At 42.7% G+C, this 20,582-nt stretch overlaps 2 protein-coding genes across 3 annotated transcripts in view; both read left to right on the top strand.

Annotated features, from left to right (window-relative positions):
• Window positions 1-2,565, top strand: part of RETREG1 (reticulophagy regulator 1) — a gene marked incomplete at its 5' end in the record, with an annotated part of 68,300 nt that extends 65,735 nt beyond the window's left edge. For both annotated transcript variants that reach the window (XM_082015379.1, XM_082015380.1), the window contains one exon: window positions 1,528-2,565. In XM_082015379.1, coding sequence (XP_081871505.1) covers window positions 1,528-2,039 — 512 coding nt within the window. In that variant the 3' untranslated portion in view covers window positions 2,040-2,565. The remainder of the gene's footprint in view (window positions 1-1,527) is intronic.
• Window positions 2,566-7,512: 4,947 nt separating this feature from the next.
• On the top strand, window positions 7,513-14,609 carry ZNF622 (zinc finger protein 622; the record flags this gene model as incomplete). The annotated part of the gene is made up of 6 exons (XM_082014876.1): window positions 7,513-9,096; window positions 10,962-11,216; window positions 11,906-12,068; window positions 12,864-12,976; window positions 13,764-13,907; window positions 14,482-14,609. Exons 1-6 carry the CDS (start codon window positions 8,490-8,492, stop codon window positions 14,607-14,609), a joined length of 1,410 nt encoding a protein of 469 aa, XP_081871002.1. The 5' UTR covers window positions 7,513-8,489.
• Between the last annotated feature and the right edge of the window lie 5,973 nt (window positions 14,610-20,582).

Below are 20,582 nucleotides of genomic sequence, written 5' to 3'. Positions count from 1 at the left end.
CTCGTTGCCTCCAACCTGTACTGCTGCACAGGTTATTCCATCCCAGATGCAGGACTTCACATTTGCTTTTGTTGAATTTCATGATGTTCCTTTTCAGCCTGTTCATTTCTCCAGCCTGTTGAGGTCCCTCTGAGGGCACCCTGCCCTCCACAATATCAAATACACCTGCCCCAGAGCAGTTCCTTTCTGCCTGTGAACTTGCTGAGAGTGCACTCCATCCCGTCCTCTTAAGTCATTACTAAAAACATTGAACAGTACATCTGAGAGATGCCACCTGTAACTGGCCTCCAGCTGGACCTTCTATCACTGATCACAACCCTTTGACCCTGGCAGTCCAGCCAATTTTCCACCTACCTTACAGTTCACTTACCCAGTTTGCTCACCAATTTGGCTGTACGTATAATGTGGGAAACTGCATTAGAGGCCTTCCTCAGTGAAAAATAAACAACATCCACTCTTCTCCCCTCACGGAGCATTTCAGCAAATGGGACATACACACAAGTGCAAGACCAGATGGGAGGCGTCCGAGGACTGGCTTATCTCCTCTCAAAGCTCTGTGCATTTGAGCCACCATTCTGCATACAGCACAACCCTTCCTCCTCACTTTCCCAGCCTGTTTTTCCTAAAGAAAATGGAGAAAATGATGTACCAGACCTTTTTAGGATTCATTTCCTTAGCCCTTAGGAATGCTCCTATTGCTTGTTTTCATAGAAAGTAAGTTCACACTGATTATTTTCTACCTTCTCATTCAAATACTAGATCAAAATATTCCTTTATGCTCATTTAGGTCCACATGGCCATGTACTGTGGTCAGTGTATTTTACACATTTATAGTAACAAATATTATGCCATTAATGCAGTCATTAAAATCTAATCTTTTATTTGTTTACATTCTGCTTTTTATCCTCTTGAAAAGGTGAAACTCTACTAGTCATCTATAGAGTTTCCATTTTCTATTTCCTATTTAATACAGGGATTGTCCAAGAAAGAAAAAGTTATAAATTAAGTCTTTACATTGGTTTTAAATCTTTATTTAAACATGTAAACATTCTTTTTTAATTCTACAAGTGTTTTAAAAGCTTGTAAAACATTAATACACGGTACATATTTGTAATTTATATATATTGTGAAGAAAAAATGTTTAAAGACCTAATGTGACATTATAAATTTAGGGACTTTATGTAGCTGGTGTATTTAGAACTGTCTGTGCCAAAGATTTGCATGGCTTGTTTCCTTTACAGCTAGATACCATTTTAAAAACATACTATCCTCAAATAGCTTTCTGAGTTAGGTTGATACCAGGTGACTTTGTGGTAGTAGGTTTACGACCTCAAAACCCTTTTATTTTAGATGTAACACAAAGCTCTTCTGCATTAAGACTATGGAAACCTACAGAAGACTACTAACTATGGATTAGTAAATGTATTTACAAGAAAACATAGTAATTGCATTTTTACATTTGGCTGCTTTTTTGGGGGAGCCTTTTGTGTTTGCTAACACCGTTTCCTTCTGTTTATCCTGTAATAGATTTTGACCGACCTAGTGATCATGAAGAAGCTTTCGCTAGAGATCTTTCAGAATTTCCTTCTTTAGAAAATGGTGCTGGAACAAATGATGAGGATGACTCAAGCATCGGTATGCCCATCCAGCAAAAACGAAAAAAAGAACAAACATATTTCAAGGTGGATCATGCTTCCAGACAGAGTAAAGAGAGACCGTCCACTGCAGGCCTCTCCTTGCCTTTGACCAGTGACCAAACCTTTAATTTAATGAGTGGAATTGCTGGGGATGTCATCGCAGCTGCGGTGTCTGCTGCCATCAAAGACCAGTTGCAGTCTGCACAGCAAGCTCCCTCACATGCAGTGCCCAGTTTGAGCGAGGAGACAGACACAGAGGAAGCTGATGATTTTGAACTGCTTGACCAGTCTGAGCTTGAGCAGATTGAGAAAGAATTGGGACTTTCACAAGGCCAAGAAGCAGAATCCCAGGAAAAGAAAAAATCTTCAGGCTTCCTTTCAAATCTGCTTGGAAGTCATTAACCTGGAAATTGCAGCTAGTAACATAGAAGAAATTAAACATAAAACATACAAAAAAAATCAAATGCAAAAAAAAAAAAGGAAAATTCTGAGCTGTAAGCTTTAACTATCACTTTAGATGTGTTGTAATAAATTCCTTTATGCAGAGTGAATTAACTGGATAAATATCAGCCAATACTGATAGTTTAATGTTTCTGGTAGTTATACCTCAATGTAATAGCATGGAAATGAATTATCTATCCACGGTTTGGTTGCAGATGAGTGTTGGAGGTCAATTGTTAGAAAGAGTTGGGGGAGAGGTTTTTTTATCTTTTTGCCAACCATCTACTTTGGGGTCCTGAGCCGAATTTTCAACATTGGCAGTTTATTTGCTCTTGGCTGCCAACCATGTAATACAATTAATGATTCACACAGCGAGGGTAAGTTATCAGAGGATTGCAATGAGATTAACTAAATCTCCCCTCCTTCAATCATACCGAAAATTATGAATCCCTGCAGCTAGCATTATGTGTAGTGCATCTACTATATATGAAACACATTAACCAGCACAACTCTAGTTTAAGTGTGTGTGCAACACTATCAAAGAACTTGATTTCATCCTTAAAACCTTTGAATTATTTTGGATATGGTGATGCATTTCCAAGTTTTTTTGCTGTTTTAGGCTTGTAGAGTTGTAAAGTGGCATGCTCTTTGACTGACCACTTGCGGTGTTCCTTGACAGAGTCTGGTCCTTGGCAGTATTGCTCATGTAAAGTCAGCCAACACATTTTTATATTTAAGAGTTAATATCACGTAAACTGAACCACCTTTTTGGGATCAGGTGAAGGTAGTTACTGTTTGGAATAGAGGTTAGTGTTTAAAAAAAAAAAAAAAAAAAAAGAAAAGCTGTTTTTAGGTGCCAGTCCCTTAATTCAAGATTCTGCGGGTTTGGTTTTTTCTTTTTTTCCCCAGGACAGCTGCCACCACTTGCAACAAAAGTTGTGTTGCAAGCTGAATCTTTTAAGATCCTTAAAAGTATTCGCTGAGGGCGTTTGCTAGAGAAGACACTCAGAATCTTCTTCTTGGCATGTAATGTAAAACAAAAAAAAAAGAACTTGTTTAAATTCTTTGCCAATTTAAACTCCACATGTGCTCAGTGAGTGGCATGGGATCTTAAGCAGGTAACTTATTTAACTTTTTCTATGGCTTTTTTGTTCACCTGTGAGAAAACTGAATTGTAATACCAAGCAATAGTAATCAAAGAAATAGGGGGAAGTAAAGCTAGTTTTTTTAATGTGATGTAAACCGTTAGCAAAGTTGAGGGACCATCTCAGCTGCTACTACTATTCAAGTGATTTTCCATTTGCTGGCATTTGAAGAGGTGAATACTGTCATCCAGGACCCTCAAAAAGTACAGCAACAGATTATAAAAATCTTCCACTAACATGTATGTGTAGGTAAACCTGTGTTTCAAGTTAACTCCATTTTAGTTTGTTTTCCTTTCAGAGGTGAAAAAATAGGTAGATGGCCAAAAAGAGTGCAGTGAAAGGAAAGATGCTGAGAATTTTTTGACACTAGCTTTATTGTTGCTTGTGCTTTTGTGTCAGTAATGCATATTGACCGTGTTTGCTGTCCTTTACCAGTAAAAAAGTGAGCCTGTGCCTTGATTATCAAATCCATTACAAAGTAAGTGGATGCTGGATATAGATCCCCCAAGATGCAGCTTTTGGAATTATAACATCTTAGCATTAAAAGTGAGTTTCTGGAAATGATTAAAAAACTATGACCATATTGCTTCCACATCGTTGGTTAAGTTTCCTTTTTAGCTTCCCCCAGCTTGTCCTTCCCATTTGAAAAAAATAAAAGAAGCTTTTGCTGGGAAATCAGTCAAATGCCATTTAAATTTCTCAGATGAGTTAGAAGCCTCGTTTCCTTGCTGCATGTTTAGGACAATCTGTGTAGTTATAGAGGAGTACGCCTTCCAAGTTGCTGATGGAACTTTGTAGGACACCTACACAACTGTGCGCTTCCTTGTACAGGAGCACTGGTGCCAGGAGGCAAAACGGGCTACCGGACGGGGAGAGGTGGGAGGGAGCCATCCTGCACAGGCTTTTCTGAAGCAGACTGATGGGATGGACTAGCTGGCTGTCAATGGTAGCATTATAACAGTGTGCACTTTATTGTTGTTTTATGAAGAATACTTGTGGTTATAAAAGTATGTAACGTAGGGGCACTCTTCTAGAATAATAGATTAGATCAAGAAGGAAAAGCAGTTGGAGGAGTTTCTCAGACTTTTTGTAAATGATCCATTTTCTGGTTTCAAGATAGAAAAATAGATTGATTTTTTTTTCCAGTACAAGTCTCTATTTATTTTATTTTTTTTTTCAGAAAGAGAAACAAAGCAAAACTTGAACAAGCAAATCATTAAAGTTTAGGGGCATAATTGCTTATTTGAGTGTCTTTAGGATTTTCTGTTCTCGTGGTAGTTGATTACATTCAAGCCCCTAAATACCATGTAATGGGAAGGAGGTAATCCTGTAACATTTAATATTCCTTCTCAGGTAGTGGAAAGATGTTTAGTTTTCTGCAGGAAATTACTTCTTCTCTCCCAACCAACCGCATGTAAGAAACACTTTGCTCGGACACGAGACGTTCCACTGCCAGCAGTTTGACAGCGGAACACAAAGAAAACGTTTCTCTCCTTTGTGAGATCCCTTCCACACTGCCTTCAATTGGAAATCTCTGGAGAAGCCTTCATTTTGCTGTATTCTAGCAGCTGTCACAAAACAGCAGTTACTGAAAAATTCCCACTATGCAACCTGCCAATGGTCCACAGCGTTGTTTTGACCGAGCACTGCCGTCACCTTTCCATCTTCCAAAAGTCAATGCATGGGCAGGAAGAAAGGCAAGCGAGTATGAGGTAGCACGTAGCTTTGAAACATGCGTTTGTTCTGTGGAAAGCCTGCTTGCTTGCCATTTCCAGTCAAAAGGCAGTACAGGCAGCATAGAGGGTGTAGATCAGAGTGTGGATGTGGGAGCAAGTGCCCATGGGGTGACACAGGGCATGATCTTGCCGTGGGATCAGTTCTGCCTGCATTTTCTGGTGTGCTCTTACCTGGCAGTAAATTGAGGACGCCACGTATTTCTGCAGTAGCATGGCTGAAGTGCTCACCCACCCCTCGCCTTGCAGTAGCACTTCACATCCCTGCTGGAAGAAAACGACGTGTGTTAGGACAGGATCTGTGGCATGCAGTTCAGGTCTTCGTACTTGGAGAATTTCCCCCCTGCGTTAGTACATCTGAGAGACAGAGTGATCACCATTTTATCAGCAGCCTTAGATGTGTCAAATCCAGCGTAAAAGCACCCTATTTTCAGCAAACAGGGCTTCCCATGTGTATGTATTACACACCTACTTAGCATTCTTCAGTTTGTTTGTGAAAAAAAAAATTATGCAGAGGAAGGGAAATAATTTTAACCCAAAGTAATAAGATCTGAAAAAATACTCGTTACTTGTTTTTTGTTCGTTTTGTACTTCTTCCAGACCGTTTAAGCCTTCTGAACAAATTCCCTGTAGTCTCCATGTCTGTTCTCAGCACACGAGCGGCGTAACAGTCTGTAAGTAACACCTATCTGGGTAACCAGAAACTGGAAAATTACAAAATGTCTTTATTTAAAATATTTTGCAGCACTTTACCTAGCCTGATTACTATTTTGTAAACATGGAATTATTATATTGGTTGTTTGTAAAACCATTTAATAAATATGTGTTAGTTTTTATCTTTCATCATCTCTAATTGTACATTTGTTCCCAAAATAGGAGAAAAAACACCCCACACCACCAAAACCAAACCCCTTTAGCGGAGTTTCGCCACCCCCTTGCTCCGTCCCTTCCTTAGCAGTAAGCGTTGCTTTCGGCCGCAGGCCTGACAGCCGGGAGTTACGTTCCAGGAGCAGAACCGGGACGGCCCGTCGGGTCGCGGCGGACAGCGGGCGGGGGCAGGAGGCCAGCCCCGCTCCTGAGGGGACACTCCTGAGGGGACCCGCCGGCTCTCGCGCGGGGGCGCAGGCCCGGGGCAGGGCGGGGTCACCGCCGGGCGGGCGGGCGGGCGGGCGGGCAACGAGCGCTGTGGGGCCGCCGCGGCGGCAGGGGGCGCGAGCGGCGGCCGGGCGGGGCGGGCCCTCCTTGCCGGAAGTGGGCGGCCCCCCTTCCTGCCTGGGGCAGCGCGGCCTCTTCCTGCTCGGGCCTCCACCGGGGTTGGCACGGCGGGGCAGCTGGCCCCGCGGGCGGCAAGGTGTGTGTCCCGCGGAGCTCGGCGCCGGGGAGGGCGGTAGCTGAGGAGGGGCGGCCCACCTCTGCTGGGAGTGGCGGGGAGGCCGAGGCCCAGGCCCGGCCCCGCCCCGAGCCGCGGCGGGTGGGCCGCGCGGCCTCTGGGTGTCGGTCGGTCTCCCTCAGGGCGGAGGCTCCCTGTGAACCTGTCGGAGTCGCTGGCGTGCGGCTGCCGCCTGCGCCCCTTCTTGTGCGGTGCTGCGTTTTGTGTCCTGGGTTTAAATTGTGCTGTCGCTTCTCGTGTCCTGTAATAAACACCCGCCTGTCAGTCAGAGCTTTCCGTCTTGCGTCAGTCTTATGGGCACCGGCTCAATTTAAATTCAGATAAAAGCGGCTAAAGTCGGGTGTAATAAAGGCACTGCGGGGAGAACGAGATTAGTCTGGAAGGACTTGGATGTGCCTTGGGCTGAAGACTTGTGAGTGCCTCAAGTTTTGTTTTCCTGAGCCCCATACAGGGGAAGGTTCTGTGTTGCGGTTTTGTGGGTTAAAATGGTAGGTGAAAATGCACGTCGGTAATGGGAAGTGCTGGCATAACTATCCGGCTTCGGCGGGAGCTTTTTGTGCTTTATGCAGCTTGAATTGTAAATGTTATTTCTCCACTTAGTAGTCAAATGGGAAGGTGTATGGTTTTAGATCCTTTCAGTTACATACCTCTTTTTCTGATCTGTTTTGGGTTTTTTTTTTTAATCACCCCCAGTGTAATCCAGTGCACATCTACTGCCTGCCTGTAACAGGCTGGCCCAAACTGTTCTATCCCTGAGGTTTCTGCAAGGAGTTTGTGATTAACAGCAAACGTGATTTAGCATCAGTTGGTCTGTGGCAGGAAAATACCTGCTTGGTCTAGGAAAGTGATAGGGAGCTTTCCAGGTAGGAGGGGGATGCTTCAGACCTTAATCGGAATCCCTCAATGGGCAGAGACTACGTTTTCCTCCGAAACAAAAAGCATTTGTTAAACTGAACGGATGCTTACAGTATTTTAGATAAAATCATATGGCCTTTATTTTCTGTTAATGCATTTTCTGTCACTGTAGGATTACAGATGGCACAAGGAGTAAATTAGAAGTCTGGTTCTTCCAGGGAATAAGCTTTTCATAAAGTTCGTTTCAAGTCTGTGTATTTGTCTTTCATCTCTGATTGTCCCTGTTGGTAGCTTCTGAGAGGGAGTGTTGTACCTCTACCTGCTCTCAGACCCCCTCCTCCTGATGTATTATTGCTTTTTTTTTTCCAGATTAAACTATAGTTTTTCTAAATCAGTTAAAAGATGGGAGTGGCTTTAGTGATCTACAGTTAGAACATGCTTTTTTGTTCTTTGTTTTTGGAGCATTCAAGAACTTTTTTTAAACAAAGTTTCATTAAGCACTGAAAAGCAAGGAAATGTGTGGCTTTGGAAAGGACAGCATCAGTTACAGGTCACTGCCCTCCAATTGTCCTCTGACAGCCCCAGTAATGCAGCTCAGCTGGGTGGTGGGAAGTGGAGGAAGACCAGGGTATCAGTGGCTCCAAGCACGAGATCTAGGCACGACTGACTGTGTCTCCAGGCTAACAGTTCTGCAGGGTATAGCGTTGTCGACAGTACATGCACTGCTCCAAAATAGCTGAGAGGGTTTTATTTTTTAGACGTGATAACTTTTTTTTTCTTCCCCATTTGGTAAGGCTGCAAAAAATGGAAAAGAGGTATGAAAGCAGGTTTTCCCTTTTTACCCTTACTTTGGAGCAATCACTACTCTCTTCAAAAGCCTATAGTTGGAAGAACATGAACTTGATAAGGAACCTTTAGCTTCTGATCTTCAGTAAAAAGTGCAGAGGTTTCGAAGCACTGCTGCTAAGGCTGGGAACCCTCTCATCCTGTGACTAAGCCCTGACTAGCGCTGTGGGTGCTGGGTCCAGAGCTGGGATGCTTAGATGCTCCTGTGGTAGGAGTAATCTCTGATAACTGTATCAAAGTCTTTTATTTTTTCTTCTTTTGCTTCTTCTAGTATGTAACATGCTGTTTGCTAATACTAGTGTTTAATAAATTTAATTCTGTACAAGAATTGTATATCTTGTGCTGCATTATGTGGGTGCTGTCAGGATGTTGTGTATGGGTATTTTATGGCTGTTACTTATCTTTTTTAGCATGATTATTATTTTTTCCCCACTTTCTAGTAATGGCAACCTACACTTGTATCACTTGCCGTGTGGCTTTCAAAGATGCTGACATTCAGCGTGCCCATTACAAAACTGACTGGCATAGATACAACCTGAAGCGTAAGGTTGCTGAGATGCCTCCTGTCACTGCTGAGAATTTCCAAGAGAGAGTCCTAGCGCAGAGAGCAGTAGCAGAGGAGCAGAACAAAATCACTGCCACTTACTGCACAGTTTGCAGCAAGAGATTCTCCACCTTCAATGCCTATGAGAATCACTTGAAGTCCAAGAAGCACCTGGAGTTGGAGAAGAAAGCTGTTCAAGCTGTCAGCAAGAAGGTGAAAATATTAAATGAAAAGAACCTGGAAAAGGGGCTGGCCCCGGAGAGTGTAAACAACGATGAAATGAACACAGCTATCCAGCAAGCCATCAGAGCTCAGCCATCTTCGTCTCCGAAGAAGACACCTTTACTTCCTAGTAGGGCAAGTAGCTCCCCAGTTTCTGCAGGAAGCACCAGCTTATCACAGAGTAGAGAACGATCAGAAAAACCTCCGCGGCTACAGTGGTTTGAACAGCAAGCAAAGAGGCTGGCTAAACAACAAGCAGAGGAAGAGGAGGATACGGAAGAAGGTAAGGCAATAAACATACTGACAAGAGATAGCTTGGGGTAAGCTATGTAGCTGTTGGTTTTGTGTAAAAGCTTCCTTCTGTTTCTGTAGTAGTACAGCATTTTCCATCACAAAAGGTCTTCCAGTTGATTAAATTTTCAGCTTAACGAAGGAGTTATGGTTGGCCCGTACTTGCAGCCAAGGGCTCTGTGTTAGTATCTGAACTGCCGGCTGCACAAGATACTAGTGCGTGTGAAGGGTGAATAGAAACAATTACTAATATGAGCACTATTTCCCACATAAAATTCCAGGGGGAACTTCCTTTAAAGAAGGCTAACATAAAAGGTTACCCTAAAACTACTTCTGAAAAATAGATGAACAAAAATCCAATCATGATCATTTGCTGTTGTCCCATCAAATCACTTTACTGATCTGTTGAAGGGAGGTGGGAGTGGGGTTGGTTTTGTTTTTCTTTGCCCATCAAGACCAGAAGAGAAAGTTTGCTCCTTAGCCTGGCACTGTGGCGTAGCTTCTCAGTATGCTGGCATCTATATCAAAATTGGTTTAAGAGTTGCCACCCCAGCTGCCTGTTCCTGTTGCTTCACCCTCACGACTTGTGTAGGTAGAGCTCTTTGTTGGAGGTCAGCCTGGAACGTGGGCAACTGAAAACATAGAGCTTCAGAATTCCCAGAAGAGGGTTATTTTTAACCTGGATGCTTTTAGTGGTGTAGTTTACAGTGCAGCTCCAAATTGGAGCAGTTGAATGCGGTGATTAAACTGCAGCAGTGGGACAGGTATGAACAAAGTGGGACCATACTATGCCAGCTTCGTTAACGAAACCATTGTGTCACGTTATTACATCTGTTACAGTAGTTTTATGCTGGTGAAATTTCAGTTGCAATTCAAGGAATCTGTTCTACAGGAGAAGAAACATATGCCTCTGAACATGCATCTTAACATCTAAAGAAGGAGCCAACTTGCACCTGTTTTGTATTAACATGCTAGTCATAAATTGTGATGCCAAAATCTCAGTAGGTTTCTGAATGTTAATTTTCCTTTTAAGTGTTTGTCCAGGAATGTTTCCTACAAGTCCTGTTAATTTGGTGTCAGGCTTTTAAAATTATTAAACTATATCCTATAGCAAAGAACTCTAATTAGCAGCCTACAACACCGGGGAGCACCATGTTCCCTGTTCTCAAACACTCTGTGCGCGTGGCAGTTGGAAGGGGACCAGTAGGAAGAGAGTACTGGGAAATGCTCACTGCCCCACATTTGAACTCCTTAACAAAGATTTCTAGACACATCTAGCAGGATAATCAGATTGCTGGTTCATCTGTCCATTAACGAGCTCTGCAGTTATCTTGCAAATGTATAAAATTGTTAGTATATCTTGGTATATGCTAACATATAATGTAACAGTGTATCTGTGACAGCTGGCTTTGTTATTCCTTGTTGTTAAAGATCTATGTGTGAACAGGAGTGTTTTCTCTCGCTGCTGAGTCACTGCTGGAAATGAGTATTTTCATGACTCTGACAGAGTTGTATTGTTTTTAATGAGCCGTGCATGTGTTCTTGTGCTGTGGTGAATTAAATTTAAGGCTTCGAAACAGCAATGAAGTGTTAATAGTTGAGAAAACGGAGGGGAAAAAATATATGATCTGCCAACTTTTTTATGAGCAGACTTGAGCTTTGCTGCGTATCTTACAAAGAAATGTGTTTTACTGGCAAGGGTATATCCTTGCACCTGGAAGTGACTGTGTGGCACTTGGCTGTAAGAATAGGAGATGCAATATTTTCTATGATAACTTTTTCTAACTTAATTGGGACTTGTTTTGCTTGGGAGAAGTAATCATATAAATAAATATTTTTTTAAACTTCCTTTAAAAGACTGGGAAGATATGGATTCTGATGAAGACACCAGCTCTGAAGAAGAGTTGGAAAACGTGGGAGAAGAAGAGGAGGAGCAGGCAGAAGCTGAAAGCACTCCTGCTGTTGGGGCCATACCAGTCACAGACTGCTTGTTCTGTCCCCATCATTCAAGATCTCTCACAAAAAATGTGGCCCATATGACAAAAGCTCACAGTTTCTTCATTCCAGACGTAGAGTACCTCGTGGATCTCAGAGGGCTAATCAAGTACCTGGGTATGCCTGTAAACATTCTCTGTTTTTTTGGATCAGGATAATCAAATACTGTTATTGCTTATTTTCACTTGGATATGACTTAAAATATTTTGGGGGTTTTTTTGTGTAAAACCTGAGTACTGTCTAGTTCAGTATTTTTATTGTGAACAGGACCACAGGCTTTCCAGGGAGAGTGAGAGCAAACCCCACTGAGCAAACATGTGGTCATGTACCCTGTAGGTCTCACGTAGTTTTCTAATGCTGAGAAGGTTGTTCGGCTAACATGAAATTCAGGACAAATCTCTGTTGCTAAAACATGCAAGTATTTGCTTCATCACTTTACTTGTGAGATACTCGTGAGAACATTAAAGCTAGAAAAAAATATGTGTTCCTTGAAATCTACAAATAATGATGAGAATAAAATAATTTTGGAGGATCGGATAGAAAACTGTATTGGAAGTATGACATTTTTTATTGAGAATATATAATGATACATACCTTGTCATGTGAAATTTTTAAATGCACAGACTTGTCCCTGATGGAGCCATAGGGTCAATGCATAGGAACAGCAGGGCTTCTCTGGAAATGAAGGGCTCAAGGCTCTTCCTTGGTGTCTCTGCCTGCAAGGTGGGAAGCCTGCATCACAGAAACGTTAATTATTGACTAGGGAAGCTCTATTCAGACCAATAGAAGTGTCAATGTTCTTGCAGGAGAGAAGATTGGCATTGGGAAAATCTGCATCTGGTGCAATGAAAAAGGAAAATCCTTCTACTCTACAGAAGCAGTACAGGCTCACATGAATGATAAAAGCCACTGCAAACTCTTCACAGATGGAGATGCTGCCCTGGAATTTGCAGACTTCTATGATTTTAGGTGAGAACGCTTTTCTTTGCCTGGAGCACAGATGGGAACAGACAAAAGGACCGTTGAATATTACATCAGAAACTGTTACTCATTCTTAAAATTTAGTCCTGTTTTGGGTTCTGATGCTTATTTTGCGTAGCTTGTTCACCACTTTTCTAGGTAAGCATAACAACATGATTGGTTCTTCTGTGACCACTAATACCAGTCCTACATGAAAATATATTTTGAATTCTGTTTTGTACATTTGCTGTTACTGCCTTTAGATTTCAGTGCACCAGCAAAGACCATAAAATGGCATAACTCTCCCTTTCATTACCTTTTAGGCAGATCGTGGGCTTAATACTTGTTGTGGATTTTTTTTTTCCTTTAAGTAGCCAGAGTTAAACAGGATTGCTGTGTTTTAGAGGCCTCTTGTTGAACTTCCTGTAACTTATCCCAAGTTGTGTGCATTTTTGTCAGAGATACCTCCTATTATTGGTGACAGGTGGATTTAGTGGAGCTTCTTGGGGTGCTTGTTCAGTAGCTGTGCAGAGCTGGTGGGCCACACAGTGGTGGCTTGTTGCTGTAAGCGTACAGCAGCAGAACTGTTCTGAGCTAGAGAACTGGGTGGAGGAAGGGTGATCCTTGTCTTCAGCCATTGTTCAGGACAGGGTGCTACTGAGAAGAACACTCAAATCAAAGTAGGTGAAATGTGACAACGTTTGTGGCTTGCTGTAGCAGTGCATGGCAGTTCTTTTATGTAATGGGTCTACATAACTGTGGCTGCTCACGGTGTATAAACCGTGTACTGCTACTCCTCCACAGGAGCAGTTACCCTGATCACAAGGATGGGGAGGATGCAGAGGTGCCCGGAGAGCGCCCAGCAGAGAGAGAGTTGGATTATGACGATGACACCATGGAGCTGATCCTTCCTTCGGGTAGGCATAGGATCTGCGTTACGACGTACTTTCTCTGCTTTTCTCATAGCTGCAGCCATTACCTGCAGCGTAGGTCATCGCTGTAAGTTTTTTCTTTTGGCAAGGGAAAATGTAATTTTGCATCTAAGTGTCTTTGGGTTTTTGTCCTCACCTTCCATTATTCTCACTACCACATAGTTCAGTGTCTTCAGCTTTAATGTATATGTGAACTGGTTATCTAGTGTAGTTTCTTTGCAGAGGTACATTTGGTAACTAATTTAGTAAACTAGTTTAGTAAAATTAATTTCTTTAAACAACCTTACTCTTGCCTTTATAGCATTTAGCACTCCTGCTTGCAGGTTTTTTTTTTGTTTTGGTGATTTTTGTATGAGGGCACCTCAGCCTTTTCATTCTGAAAAGTGCTGCGAACTATGCAGTTACAGAAGATTTTCTGAATGTCGGCAGGTTACTTCCCTGGTTACTTGAAACAGTATTGCCTGTCTGCTCATTCCCCTAATAAAAATTTTCTTTTCTGACAACTGCCTGTTTGTTATCTGAGCTAAAGCCCTCTTGAACAACAGCACTCTTTGGGTTTCTGTTTGGGGTTGGTTTTTTTTTTTTTTTTTTTTGATAGAGTGCAGTACAGCAGCTCTTGCAGTAATTGCATGAAGTTCCTAATAGTCCTGAAGTTTTTAAGGTTCTGGGCCTTTTCAAAGCATTTCTCAGCATAGTTTTCGCAATATGCTTGAGTACTGCATTTCAGAAGCTGCTTCATTATGCATAGTAAGATGTCCCCTCCTCTGAACAGGTGCAAGAGTGGGTCATCGTTCTCTAATGAGATACTACAAGCAACGGTTTGGTCTGTCAAGAACGGTGGCTGTTGTGAAAAATAAGAAAGCAGTGGGTCGGGTCTTACAGCAGTACAGAGCTTTGGGCTGGACAAGTCAGACAGGTAAGTGACAATGTGAGGTTTTGCAGAGGAGTTGGTTCTAGGACGTCATCACTCTACAACTAAATAGGTCAAGTTTGTTTCACATTTGTGGGGTTTTTATGCAGTAGTTTGTCTTCCACTTAGTTCCCTTTCATTCCTGACATCCAAGCAGAATAAGTTATAGGAATTAGTGTCTAAAATCCATTGCGGCTTCTGTGCAAGCCCTTCAGTTAGTTAGCGTGTGTGATACTTGTGATATTTGGTGGCTTCCTAAGATTTGCTGGTTTCTGCCTGTCAAACCTTTGACAGAATACTTTACCAGTTGGGGAGCAGCGGTGTGATCTATGTCCAGTTCTGAAATAAAAGAATTGCACATTGGAATGCAAAACAACCTTTTCCCTTGATCACAGTCATGGGTATTGATACAGGGAACTGGCCTTTCCCAAGAGAAAAGTGAAAAGAAGTGTGCCAGTATGGGAAGGAGAACATACAGCTAACTGTTGAAGTAAATGGATGGATTAGCTGGTTTGCATGTAAGTAGTACGTAAGCTTACAGCCACTTACCCTCCTTTCTCGTCCTCCTCTCTCCCTGAAGGGGCAGTCTTTGCTCAGCGGCGTGATATGCAGTACCTGCAGAGGATGAAGTCAAAGTGGATGCTCAAGACAGGAATGAGTAACAATGCCACCAAGCAGATGCATTTCCGGGTGCAAGTCAGATTCTGAGTTCCCAAGAGAGCTGCGTGCAACTGGTTTTGGGACGGGGGATTTAATGGTTTCTGGGTCGAGGATTCTATTACTGAAGTGGACTTGGTACCTATCAAATGGGGATGTGTATGCTGGTGTGCCTTCCTGTCTATGAGAAGAGCAGGGAGCTTGTCTCTTCTAGTGAAATGATGGTTGGCCTAATTTAAAAAATAAAATATCTTAAATGGAATATGTGGCAAAGTAGCCATGGCTATGAATAAAAATGCATGCACAGTCTTGCTACCTGCCTTTGTGCAGTCCATTTCTGTGGGGCAGTTGACATTGTCATTTGTCTGAATATCTTCAGTTTCCAATTCTGCAAAATGGTTGAGGCCCAGAGAAGATCCTAGATCTAAGAGCCTGAGATAGAGTATATTGAAGGTTTCACTTGAGGTGACAGCCCTAAGGTAGCTGGGTGACTTCTATCTGGCACTATTGAGGTGAAGATTTGAGAGGAGAGATTCTGGGAAGGTTGAGTGATAATTGTTTGAAGAAATGCACTGATGGAAAACATAACTCCAGAATTAATACTGTCCTCAGAAGTTGACTCTACTTGACTGGACTACTAATTTACAGTGCACTTGTTTGTTGAATTTAATGAGTTTTCATTACCTAAAAACTTCTCAAAATTACCATAACATTTAAATGAATGTCAGTCAAAATTTTGGATTATCTGGTAAAGATTTCCTGAGTAAAACTCTGAGGTTACTGTTGATGACAGCTTTTGTTGTTGCAATCGAGTATTGGTGTTTCGTATGATCTTGCTGAAGGAAAGTGCCCCAAGACATGTAGTGGCTAGAACAGGGGCACCGCTGTCCCACTTAGGCGGGTGAACAGTTAGAGGCAGGTGTAGAGAAAAACCTGCTTGTTAAAGAGGTGAGGCAGCAGCGCTGGTGTTGGTGCTGGTGTTGTATATGTTAAAATCTTCCATGACCTGATCAGTTCTTCAGACCTTCATGTAAGGAGGTGGGCACTTGCACACAAAGGTGTAGCTAGCTCATGAAGCCCCGAGCTGCGGTGTGCTGGACACTGTGAGTGTATGCCACAGGGAAATGGCTATTTGTTTGCCAGTCCATTCATTGTGAAGGCAGCTGCTTGCAGGCAAGTTGCACTTCAGCGTTTTAGGATTATTCTGGATTCCCTAGTAGGAGCTTTAATTGGCATGATTTTAGCATGAGTTTTCTTCCTCTCCTGTGAATGGTCTGTGCATAAGGTCACTGGGAATGGTAAGGGGAGACTTTATCAATTAACACTGTATTTTGACCTCTTAAAATAATCCACTAAGGTCTCCCTAAGAAGTAAATTCAGAAGAAGTAGTACTGTTGGCATATCAGCACTTCAGAAAGAGTGGTGTATTTATGGAGCTCGGGAAAGTGATCATTTCACAATGGAGGTACATGCTGTGTATTCTTGTTTTGCAGATTTGTCCGTGGTGTTTTGCCTTTTTTTTTTTCAAGTAAGTTCTGCAGCCTTGGAAGTTTTTTTCTGTTCCTGCTCTTACTGACATCAGAGAACTTGATTGGTAATGCAGGCTATAGATTTGACACAGCATTTACACAGTCAAGTGACTCATACATTAAAAAAGGTACAGATTTGAGTGAAAGGAAAACTGAAGCAGAGTTTTAAAGAAAGGCTGTGCACATACCAAATGTTAAACTAAAGTTGGGTTGATAAATGAGTACCTCCTTTTTCCTGGCAAGGCAGAGTTACTGCCATTGTGTATCCATAGCTGCATCTGGCTCACATTTGAATTTATTTTAGAGGGTTTGCTCTCGGTTACTGGGCTTTACTCTCAAAGTTAGAAGAGATCTAGTCTCAGCTATGTGACTCAAGCTATATGAATCCTAAGACATCATATCCTTTCTTACACTCATAACTTGGCCCAAGTTGCAATTATGGTATGGATTTCTAGCACTGAGGGTATATCCTACTTCTATTCGTCAAGCCTCAGCATCTAGCCCTTGGGAACGGCTCCTTTTCTTCGAAGTTAGAGATTACTGTCAAAGGGTCTTATGCTTCTGGACAAGTTAATTGTCTTTACACATAGAGCAAGATTAAATGCCACAAAAATGCAGAAATAGAAGGCTTAGACTTCTTAACCAGAATCTTAACTTGAAGCCTGCTGAACTGGCTTTGAATATGAGTCTAAGTCAGCAGTGAGCATCAGAGCAGTATTCAGTCTGGAGTTTTTGGGAACACTCGTGGAATATCCAAAACTTACATTAAGGACAGGACAGTTATCCTGGAAGAGTCTTGGGCATAACCTAGTACAATTGCTAAAGTCTTAGAGGTAGGTGTTAAAGGAGTCTTGGCAGTGAAGGCAGAAGTACAAGGACATAATTGATCCAATGACAAATGACTTCAGGTCCATAATATTCAGGCTGAAGGTGCATGGAGTTTGCAGCTCTCCTCAACATGAAAGGGCAACCAAAGGAAATTCCTGTTCTCTGTGCAGACTTGCTCAAAGAAGCCTGCTGCTTATGAAAAGATGGGGATTGCCTGAATTTCCTGAACAGTCTAGTTCAGAAAGAAATGCAAGTAAGCAAAAATGAAAATTGATAGTCATTTGGCAAGTCACAGAGAAGCTGAAGGAGGCAATTTGTATAGTATTGCACCCATGATTCTGTCCTATACGTCTTACTGCAGTTTCGTCAGAATAAAATGGAGGAGAGGTTTGGAAACCTACTGGTGTTTTAAAGGAAGAGTTTTAACTCCAAGCTGAAAATGGGTGCCTGAGAAAACCAGCAGAGGGCATAGGAAAGCTTTTCCGAGATTGTGTTTACTAGCAAAATAAATAAAGTCTAGTAAGAGTGCATTCATGCGCAATACCGATAGGGTGAAAAGGCAAAGCTTGCCACTAACATGAGTTGAGATTAACATTAGACTTATGTGAGATTAATTGCTATTAATATCTTTATGCAGGGGAGAGCACTGCCAGCAAAGGGTAGCTAGAACAAGTATGCAGATTGTCCACAGTATTCAGCAACAGTGCTACAGTCTGTACAGCTTGTAGGCAACTCCAGCTATGTCACAGCATCTGAGAGTGTTTTTATTAAATGTGCTTCGCCATGTTACAGTTTAGTCTTTCACCTCCCTAGCCTAAATCCTAAAGATTGTAGAAAGGATAGCTGAGGGCGGTATTTTGTTTCCTAAAGGAATTCCAAGTGATGATGGTTCCCATCAAGGAGCTATGTTTTCAACTATGACCTAACCTTGCACTTGTGCTCCCTTGCTCGGACCTTGCATTTTCTGACTCTTACGATTGGAATGAGAAGTAGTGTAGAGGCATCCAAGTGGGATTGAGACAGTCTCTGGATATAGTGGGCACTCTGAGGAAGGAATTTCCTGGCGTCATTGTAATTCAGTGGGTGTGCTGTTCTCAGAGGAGGAGATGGCCCCTGCTCCAGCTGGTGCATCCATAGTAGGAAAGGCTGGGAAGAGGCATAGAAAAGGTATCTCATTTGGGGCAAGGTTGGGGTTCTGCCTGCCTGTCCTTCCAGTAATAGCTGAATGTTGCAGTGGTCCCCATGCTGCGTCAGGCACTGCAGAAAGAATCAGCAGAATGAAAGAATTGGCAGAGCTGATAGAGTACATCTGCTGTCTCCTTTTGGAAGTAGTTCTTCTGTGTTGTACACTGAAGTTACCTAAAAGCAACCCAAGTGGTATTAGAGGGCTAAAAGGTGTACCCATTATCCAGGAGGGAGGTGCTAGGGAAGAGAGAGAAGCATATGGGATGTAGAGTGGCAGACACACAGGAGAGTCAGATATGTAAAACATCCGAACAGCTTATTACGCTGGCGCTGCAAATCAACAAGTAAAGATTTATTTAAGGTGAGCACTCCCTTTGAGAGTGCATTATTGATCCCTAATCAGTTTCCCCAAGGTAGAGGGCCTGAAATGTAAAGGAGTTGGACCATTGCCCAGCTAACATCTGATACTTGAGGGGCATCTGAGTGAGGTTCTTTGCTACAACTCTTAAGAGTTATTTTTTGATCTATTAAAACTGAGGCATCCTGTGCTAATGCGTTTCATCTGCTCCGGGTCATCTTCTTCCACACTATCTGCATAAAGCTGCGGGTGGAAAACTGCACTTCAGAGACCCAAGTGGGTTTATACTATATCTGTAAATAGAGGAGAGGTTGGAGATAAGCTTAGGGCACATCTGACTGAAAATTAAACATATGTCTTAAAAGCTTTGAATCTTTGTGGTTAATTGCTTTAGTCCACCTGACTACCGTGCTGCAGCTGGAGAATAGCAGTGACCAGACTGTCATCAAACCCTGAATCCTCAGCAATCCGCAGAGCCTGGATGGTTAAGATGACCAACTGATGGCACTTTGTGTGTCAGGGCAAGCCAAACCATATCTTTTCAGAAATCTGATCCGGAGGAAATTCTGTTGTCCCCCCCCACTACCTGCCAGACTACCCTGCGTCGGAGGCAGCAGCCGGGTGCTTCAGGAGCAACAGGAGCACTAACAGGAGACCTGTAGCTGGTTTTGTGTTAAGGGTTTCTGCACACGTCTAGGGCACGAGGCTCAAAGCAGAGCAACAAATGCTAGCTGAGGCCCGAGTGTGGTGTCCTTGCCTCGGTTTCCCCTGTTATTTGTGGCTCGTTTGAGCTAGAAAAGAGGGCATGATTGTAAACCTCAAGGCCAATTCGCCTTGCATCGCTCCACCTCAACCAAATCCCACCACGCAAAAACAATTTCACATTTCCCGTCCCTGCCAACACCTGTTAATGATTTGGCAAGGTTTATACAGTCATCTATAGATATGTTGGCTTTTCTTTATGTCTTGGGTAGCTTTCCACCCTTACATTTCTGCTCTTCACAGACATGAAAACAGTCTGGCTTTGCTGGGCAAGGTCTGCCTTTGGTCTTGCACAATTCTGCTCCACTAACCGCCACTAATGCCTTAACAGGTAGACAACTGTGTTTGCTTATGTTACATGCACTGAAAATCTTGATAAAATACTCACTGAAGTTTCTAAAATCCAGATATTTTCTGGCATCTTTCATAGGTGGAGTCATACCCAGCTTACTTAACTCCCTGCGATCATGTTATTTCAATAAATCATGCCGTTCAAGTCGCTGTACTTTAACTAAACTATACTGATGAAGTGCATGCTTTCAAAATACAGCAGATAAAGAATAATTTCAAGGTTTTCTTCCAGTAAGTGTTAAGCAATACCAACTACCTTTAGCAGCTAACCAATTACCTTATTTGGCCACAGACCAAGGATAAACCTGGACTGTTGTTTTTATTCAAATGATGTATGGCAAGTTGATCCCACATCCAAGTACCTGGTAAATGGTGTCATCTTTCTTCATCTTTAATGTAGGACACGTGCCAGCTGCATCTGCTTCCATGCCAGTACAAGGTTCACCATCCCACAGAGAAGGGAGAAGCGACCTGGAAGGTGCAGAGCTCTGTCCGCCATCCTGGAGTGCTTTAGAGATTGTCCAACTGGTCTCAGCAGAAGCCCCAGAGTTCAACGTACAGTCTAATTTTTTTCGCTTACTTGTCTGCTTAGCCTAGCTGTGCCTGCTGTAGCAGTATGAGAGAGAGCACGTTGGCCTAAGTTTGTCCATGACTCTTCCAACACCGAAGTCACCATGGCTGGTCCTGCAGCAGGGTTCCTGAGAGAAGAACTGTTTTATAGGAGAGGGGAGGAGCAGCACAATCATGGCTTAGTCCCGTAGCTGTTTACAGAGCACAAAGAGAGGATTAGGTGTCTCAGCTGTGGCCACACAATTCTCTAGCGAGGAGCTACCAAGTACTAACCAACAGGATGTAATGCGACATCCCTCCTTGCCCCAGGGTCTGGGCACCTATCTTCAGCTGTAACCTGAAGCAGAGAGTCCTCTCCTGAGAGCAGGTGCTTTTCAGATAACTGACCAGAACTGATTGGAGTGTTTAAATGCTTGGAGGAGGGTGTGTGCTTCTTAAAAT

This window comes from Phaethon aethereus (genome assembly GCF_964289735.1).
Source record: "Phaethon aethereus genome assembly, chromosome: 2".
In the NCBI taxonomy this organism is placed as follows: domain Eukaryota; kingdom Metazoa; phylum Chordata; class Aves; order Phaethontiformes; family Phaethontidae; genus Phaethon; species Phaethon aethereus.
The sequence above is the reverse complement of the archived record's forward strand: the minus strand, read 5'-3'. Positions and strand labels throughout refer to the sequence as shown.